The sequence below is a fragment of the Colobus angolensis genome, unplaced genomic scaffold (genome assembly GCF_000951035.1).
Source record: "Colobus angolensis palliatus isolate OR3802 unplaced genomic scaffold, Cang.pa_1.0 Scaffold105, whole genome shotgun sequence".
In the NCBI taxonomy this organism is placed as follows: Eukaryota; Metazoa; Chordata; class Mammalia; order Primates; family Cercopithecidae; genus Colobus; species Colobus angolensis.
This window is the reverse complement of record NW_012111475.1, coordinates 4,414,821-4,423,281: the sequence shown is the minus strand read 5'-3', so window position 1 is coordinate 4,423,281 and position 8,461 is coordinate 4,414,821. Positions and strand designations below refer to the sequence as shown.

Genomic DNA, 8,461 nt, shown 5'->3' with positions numbered 1-8,461 from the left:
GGTCGGGGCATCGGGGCCGCGGAGCGGCTGGTAAGTGCCTGGTCGGGGCACGCTGTGAGCGACCGGCCCCTTCCCGGGAGGCCCTGCTGCAGCCGGGTTCCCCGGCCCCTTTCCTTCTTTTTAGGGGACTGGAATCCACGCTACAGTTCAGCCCTCCACCTCTGTTAGTTGAACTCAGGGAACCCCTGCTTCAAAACCCCAGCTGAGTTACTGCCCTTCGTCAGTGTCTTCACTGGACATCTAAGTTACTTCACACCCACTCCCGGTTTTGAGAATGGAAAATCAAATACCGCACGTTCTCAACTGTGAGTGGGAGCTAAGCTATTGCTGCGCAAAGGCATCCACAGGGAGATAGTGGACTTTGGAGACTCAGAAGGGGAAGGGTGGGAGTGGGGTGAGGGATGAAAAAACTACATATTGCGTACAATGTACACTAGCTGGATGACCTGAAATCGCAGACTTCACCACTATCCAATGCATCCATGTAAAAAAAAACCACCTGTACCCCAAAGGCCATTAAAATAAAAATACATACATATATACCAATATATACATATATATATATATTTTTTTTTTCGAGACGGAGTCTCGCTCTGTCACCCAGGTTGGAGTGCAGTGGCGCGATCTCAGCTCACTGCAATCTCTGCCTCCCAAGTTCAAGCCATTCTCCTGCCTCAGCCTCCCGCGTAGCTGGGACTAAAGGCGCCCGCAACCACGCCCAGCTAATTTTTTTTTTTTTTTTTTTGTATTTTTAGTAGAGACGGGGTTTCACAGTGTTAGTCAGGATGGTCTCCATCTCCTGACTTTGTGATCCGCCCACCTCGGCCTCCCAAAGTTCTGGGATTACAGGCGTGAGCCACCGCACCCAGCCATACACCTATATATTTAAAAAAATTCAAAAATAAAACAGAAAAAAATACCTATCCCTCCAGGCTTATTTCCCGTTCCTCTATCCTTCTCATTCCCCTCTAGCCCAAAAGTCTCATCACTGAATTTACCACTTTTCCCAAGCTAGTTGTTTCTGTTTTTGCTTCTCTGCTTTTGTACCCCACTGTCCCTACCTTCTGCCTAGAATATTTCTCTCTCCCATCTTCTCCTGACAACTCTTCTTTAGACTCGACTCGTGTGGTACCTTTTCTGTCAAGTTTTTTTTTTTTCCAGAAGTTTTGCTGCCTGCTGAGTTCCCTTAGCCCTTCCTTAATTCACTTGTCATTGACATTGACCATCTTGTGTTGTATTCAATAGTCTGTCACACCGATTTGATTGTGCATTTTGCTTTGGAGAAGTCCTTAGTCTTTTATGTAGCCACAGTGGCCACACATGCAGAAGATGCTCAATATTGTTAAATGAACTAATGCATTTGGGACAGGGTTACAGAAATGGGTGCAGGAGAAAAGGGGGTGGTTTAATTGGCTGTACCCAGCACACGGGTATGCAACTTGCTCACTTCCTGTAGAAGAGTCCAACACCTGGAAATGTTCCTGAAAATAACCAGGGGTGACTTTGTGAAAATTCACTGAATCCTTAAAATTAAACTTAAGGAGAATGGATGGTGGGAATTGAAAATGATTGCTTCCAGCCTGGGCCGCATAGTGAGATCCCATCTCTACAGAAAAACCAAAACCCAAACCAAAAGAGAACAACCAAATGTGATTGCGTATGCCTTTAGTCCTAGCTACTCGGCAGGCTGAAGTAGGAGGATTGTTTGAGCCCAGAAGGTGAGGACTGCAATAAGCCGTGCTCATATGACTGTAGTCCAGCCTGTACAACAGAGCAAGTTTTCTGTGAAGGAGAGAAAGACCCAGAGAAAGTGAACAAGTGTTGATGCCACATTCACTCTGTGCTCTATGGGTCAGCAGAATGTGAATGCTTGGGGGTAGATTTGTAGGGAATTTTAGGTCCTAATTTTTTTTTTTTTTAAGAGAGTTCTCACTCTGTCACCCAGACTGGAGTGCAGTGGTGCCATCTTGGCTCACTGCAGCCTTGACCTCCTGGGCTCAAGCTATTCTCCCTCCTCACACCCTCCAAGTAGCTGGGACTACAGGTGCATGCCACCATGCCTGGCTAATTTTTTCCATTTATTGTCAAGACTGGGTTTCTCCATGTTGCCCAGGCTGGTCATATATGTTACTATATATGATATGCACACATATAATACAACTAAAATGTACACATGATTTTTTTTTTTTTTAGAAAAGAACCATACCGAAAGTTAGAAAATTGGAAGTAAAAATTCTTCTTCTACTTCCCTTCTTCAATCTCTTTCACTCAAAGTGATTCTTGTTAATAATTTATTGTGTATTCTCCCTAGAAAGCTTATAATGCACTTTATCAAATCTAAACTATTACTGATTACAATTTTTTTTGCAATTCTATACATGCAAATTAGGTATTTCATGTAACTGCATAAAGAAAAAAGTGCTGAGAAACAAAAAAATGCTGCAGATTAAACCTTCTTAAAGTATGCATCTTAGAATTGATGAAATACCATATGTACACATATACACACTTTAAAACATTTATGGGGGTGTTATTATGCAATGTATCTTGCTTTTTTATGTAACAGTATGTCTTGGAGAGTTTTACATATCTGCATGTATAGCCCTACCTCATTCTTTGTATTGATAATGATGCATTAAAATTTTATTGAACAAGGGTAGTACAGAACAATTAGTGGGCCCTTCATTGAGGGACATCTTGGTTGTTTCCGAGGTGTGTGTGTCTCTGTGTGTTTTCTTGCTTGTTTTTGCTATTACAAACATGTTGCAGTGAACCACCAACTTTGTGTGTATGTGTGTGTGTATATATATATAGAGAGAATATCTATATATATACACATAGTTGGTAAGATATTTTCATTTTTGCTGTAGTTTTAAGGAATTCCTCTAGCTAAAGTAGTTGCATACATTTTCTAACTTAAAATTAAATAATTGCATCACTCATTGGAAGTCATAAGTTGATCTTTTAGTATTTAGAGTTTGTCACCTGCCAAGGAATATTTGACACTCAAAAACCATGTTGAAAATGCATCTCAAATTATAGTATTTCATTAGAGGGAAGATTCTACAATTTCCTTAAGTAAAATCTCTCCAAAATGGCAGTGGTCATGTATTTATATATTTCTTTGGGAATCTTAGATATATGATCTATTTTAACAAAATTTAAACTATAACAAATTATTTATAATTTATCTTTTTCTGACACACAATAGGGATTAGTCTCTGATTATCAATTTTCAGTGTTCACAGACACTCGTATTCACAGAAACAAAGTCTGTATGTCAGTGTTCACAGTCACAAAAGTCTGCTTGTATAAAAACTACATTTATTACTTATTTTAACAGATTCTGAATCCTTGCTATTTGTGGTCTTTTGGAATAATGAATATGATATGATGTAGTTCTAAACTTCTTTTTCCCAACTAAATTTTCCCTGATTTGACCTGTTCATAGTTTTTTATAGTTTACCTCTTTACTTCTCTGTTTACATTTCTTCCCTCTGCTTCTTATTGACTCCTACTCACCCTTTAAGGCCAACTAATGTTCAAATCCTCCATGAAATCCTCTTTGTCTATTTTGTCCACATTTATCTCTTCCTTCTTTAAATTCCTTTTTCAGCAGAACGTCACAATTTAACATTCTTGATTGATTCATACAGGTTACTTTATCTCCCAAATGAGACTGAATTCTTCAGGAATTCTTGTCTTGGCTGGATTTCAGGCAAGAAATCTAGGGGGTGCTGCTACATTAGCTCTGGTTGTTGAGTATTTGTGGCTTGAAGTAGTCTTTTTTTTTTTTTTCCAACTTTTATTTTGGATTCAGGGGATACTTATGAAGATTTCTTACAAAGGTTTATTGCATGATGCTGAGGTTTGGAGTATGATTAAACCTGTCACCCAGATAGTAAGCATAGTACCCAATAGGTAGTTTTTCAACCCTTACCCCCATCCTTCCCTTCCCCCTCTTGTACCCCCAGTGTCTATTGTTTTCATCTTTATGTTCATGTATACCCAGTGTTTAGTCCCTACTTATAAGTGTGAACATGAGGTATTTGGTTTTCTGTTTCTGTGTTAGTGTTACAGAGAAACATTATTTCCCCACCTATGTGTTTCTAGCTGCATATGTGTTGCTTCAGAAGACATGCTTTTTTTTATGGCTGCGTAGTATACCATGGTGTATATTTTTTCATCCAATCCACTGTGAAGTTGTATTCTTAAGACAAGAGGCGGGGCTTCTCCAGAGACCTGGAGGAGGTGTAGCTAATGCAGCGGATCATCACAGCCCACTCCCTCTAGAGTCAGAGGAATGCCTGGGCTACTGTTTCACAGATGGACACCTATTCTGCCCAGCATTAGACTTGCCACCAAATATTTTTACTGCAAATGGGCTAACCATTAAGGTGCAGCCCTAAAACCCTACCAAGCTCAAAAATGCACCCTGACATTGTGTTTCAAATGGTGGCATAGAAGCAAGCTGACTTCTTCTTCTCCCTTACCACCAGAAAATGGAAGCAAACACACAATATTAAGATTATCACCAGCAATATCCCAAAACTCAGATATAAGGATGAGATCATTTCCAGTACCACAGAGAAGTGAAAAAACCTCTAAGCAGATGGTAACAGAATTGGACTTCCATAGCATGACACTCCTTACTCCAGTCTGCCTGGCACCAGGCAAATGGAAAATTTCCCCCAGTCTTATGGTTTCTCTAATAGGCAAAGTGAGACTGAACTGAACGACCAACTTTCCTACCATCCTGGGTTCAATGGCAGGAGACCTGTTCCTGCCTCAATCCACAGGCAGTATCAACAGTACTAAAGGGAAAAATATCCCCGAGGATAGCCAGAGACGAAGGAGGGAGAAGGGACTACCATCCCCAGTCCTGGAAACTCTGCTCTGCAACTTGGCCAAAGAAGATACCAAATCAGAGTTGCTGTTTGGCAGTACCATGCTGTAGGAAGCTCATTCCCCAGTTCCCTTAGGCATGAACCCCTAGCCAGCATTCCCACACTGCTGGGATAATCCCTTTAGGACATCCCCCATTTTGGATGGGCAGCAATCTGATTACTAGAACTGAGGCAAACCCAGGCTTAAGCTGACATCTAGTGCTGGAAATGAGTCAGTGACCTAGTGAAAAAGAAAAGAAAATCCACAGGTAAATTATAAAGAGTCTCTAAGCAGACATATCCAATAAAAACCAAAACCAGCCAGACAGAGAAGACTAGAGTAAATAATTAATCCTTCAACACAAAGACATACACATACATTCACAAGAAACAATAACAAACAGAGGATCATGACCTCTTCAAAAGGACAAAGCAAGAAACCAGCGACTAACCCTAATAAGAACGCAGTATGTGAACCCTCTGACCAAGAATTCAAAATAGCAGTTTTAAGGAAACTCAGTGATCTCCAAGATAACACAGGAAAACAATTCAGAAATTCATCAGAGAAGGTTAACAAAGAGATTGAGATAAAAAAATCCATAAATTTTGGAATTAAAAAATACATTTGCTGAGCTAAAAAACTTATTAGAGGTTCTCAACAGCAGATCAAGCAAAGAATCACTGAACTCAGGTTGTTTGAAAATGTGCAGAGGAGACAAAAGGAAAAACAATGAAGAGGAACAAACATATAGAAAATTACCTCAAAATACCAAGTTTAAGAATTATTGAGTTTGTGACCAGCCTGAGCAACAGAGTGAGACCCTGCCTCTAAAACTAAAAAATAAAAAAATTAGCCATGCATGGTGGTGCATTCCTGTTGTCCCAGCTACTCAGAAGACTGAAGTGGGATGATCACTTGAACCCAGGAGCTTGAGTACTGGTACTGTTTGGCAGTACCATGAGACCAGTCTCAGCAACATAACGAGACCTTGTCTCTATGAAAAATAAAAATAACAAATAAATAAATAAATAAATAAATAAATAAGCCAGGCTGGTGGCATGCACCTGTAGTCTTAGCAACTTGGGAGGCTGAAGTGGGAGGGTCACAAGCTTGGGAGATCAAAGCTGCAGTGAGCTATGATCATGCCACTGCACCTGAGCCCAGGTGGTAAAGTGAGGCCCTGCCACAAAAGAGAAAAAGAGAGAGAAAGAGAGAGAGAAAGAGAGAGAGAGAAAGGGAGTGGGGAGAGGGAAGGCTAAAAAAACCCTGCTGATAGTTTGGGAACAATGGTTTATGTTGACACATTCGAGGGGCAGTGGGTGGGTAAACTGGTTAACTGGCAGCTAAAAGATAGGTCAGTTTGTCCTTGAGTAGGCCAATTAAGAGTATCAAACAAACAATTATAGTTGTTTATGAGTTCTCTGGAAAACTTGGAGAGGGCAGTTGTGGGGCATAGGTGACAGGTTGGTTCTGTGTGGTGTCTGCTGGTGACCCATTGTAAGAAGCTCCATCTTACTTAGGCCAGGTCTGCATCTGTGTCCTCAGAATTTCTCACTAGAAACTTCTTTTTCTGTCTTACATGTCTGGGAATGTATCCTTTTGTTCTCCAAATGTTTACTATTATTCTGGTTTCTGGATTTTAACCACATCCTGAAAACATATTTATTTGGTTGGAGGCATCATTATTGTCCTACAAGATGAGTTTTGTCTGTAACTGACATCTCTTCTTCCACTGGCATCCCCTAATTTCCATGGTTATGTGCTCATTACTTCTACACTTCTTTATTATTAGAGCTTTTCTGATTAGGTAGGCTAGATTTATGCTTTCTATAGTACTATTGCCTCAATAGATAGTCACAATCACTTTTCAGTATGAACTTTCTGTTTGGACTTGGGGTTATTTATTTTGGCTGCTAAGAGGATGTTTTATGCTTTTATGGTAGACGAGATGGCAGACAGTAGAATGTCTGATTGATGAACTGTATTGCATCACAGAGTTCCTTGAAGCAAGGAACATTTAGAGTTCACGAAGTTCTTTGCTTGGTCTCTCGCACAGTGAGTACCTTGGCAGTGATCTACAGTCTGTCCTCTAATTTAGTGGCTCTCAATCTTTTTTTAGCCCTAAGGCACCTGAGGACAGGTGCTCTCCAATGAATTGCCAGGGTTACTATGGCAGGGATGGGATGTGCGTGGAGGGACAGTCCCCTAGGGCCATAACATAATCAGGAGGAGCACTTAAAGTTTGAAAAAGCTCCCAGGTGTGTGTGTGTGCTGTCCTCACTAAAAATATCACCTCTCCCGCCCAATAAACCAAGCTTCCTTAGATAATATGGCAAGGCAGAACTTGATGATTTTGCTGCTTGTCTAGCTAAAAGGGGAGGAATAAAAACGTACAACACTCAATTTACTGTAATTTTAAACGAACCTCTTATAATTATAGGTTTTGAAGCATAACGACGGAGGATGGAGAACGAGGCTGAAGAAGGCGGCGCCCCTTCTGAGGGAGCAGAGGCTCCTCCCTCCACGGAAGAGGCTGGCCCTCCCCGTTCAGAAGAGGAAGAGGCCCCGCGCCCTCCAACGGTGGAGGCTCCGGCAGAAGATAATTTCTCTGTTTCCCCAGGAGATGATGTTCCTTCTGTGGTGGATTATCGGGATCTCATTCCTTCTGAAGAAGGGATAGTTCTTCCAGATGATGATGAAGCGGATCTGAATAGAGTTCGACCCAGGCTTGCACCAAGACCGGTTCAATCAGTGATTTCGGAAGTGCTGTCCTCTTCCTCTTCCCGGCGGTCCTCCAGATACCGCCGGAGTATGAGTGGCCTTCCCAATCTGCAGGAAACGTTAAAAGAGAGACAGGTTTGCTTCTAATAAGATTTTTCATGCGTGCCACTTTCCTTTACAAATACGAAATCCTTTTACTTTACAAAATATGAAATAGTTTGATGTTTTTTCTTCAGAATTGCAATTTTGACGCTTGGTTTTCATTCCTTAGGCAAGATTTAGAGAGGCAAGGGAAAGCCGAAGACTGAAAATTGACCCTTCATACAAATATATATTTGAAATTCTAGCAGAAAATCTTGGCCTGGACATAGTAACTGTGGAAGAATTAATTTTGGATTGCCCGTCTGTAAGTTTGAGTCTTATCATTATATTTTAATTGCTCTTTGAGTAAGTTATTAACTTAGGAAAACAGAGTTGTCATAAACAACAACAACAAAAATCATTTAGAAAGACAAAGTTGGGGCAGGGCATAGTGGCTCATGCCTGTAATCCCAGCACTTTGGGAGGCTGAGGTCTGAGGATTGCTTGAGGCCAGGAGTTTGAGAGTAGCCTGGGCAACATGGCGAAACTCCTGTCTCTGCAAAAAACACAAAAATTGGTTGGGTGTGGTACACCGTACCTGTGGTCCCAGCTACTCAGGAGGCTGGGGTGGGAGGAACTCTTGAGCCTGGGAGGTGGAGGATGTAGTGAGTACTCCAGCCTGGCTGACAGAGTGAGATCCTGTCTAAAAAAAAAAAAGAAAGAAAAAAGAAAAAGATTAAAGTTGGAATTTTACTGACTAGAGGAGAAGATT

General features: G+C 41.2%; 1 protein-coding gene across 1 annotated transcript in view; it reads left to right on the top strand.

Moving 5' to 3' along the window:
* Nucleotides 1–1,161: 1,161 nt before the first annotated feature.
* Nucleotides 1,162–8,461, top strand: part of DNAH8 (dynein, axonemal, heavy chain 8) — a 335,359-nt gene continuing 328,059 nt past the window's right edge. Inside the window, exons 1-3 of the mRNA XM_011944829.1 lie at nt 1,162–1,430; nt 7,328–7,743; nt 7,880–8,014. Of these exons, the coding sequence (XP_011800219.1) occupies nt 7,351–7,743; nt 7,880–8,014 (528 nt within the window). The 5' untranslated portion in view covers nt 1,162–1,430; nt 7,328–7,350. The remainder of the gene's footprint in view (nt 1,431–7,327; nt 7,744–7,879; nt 8,015–8,461) is intronic.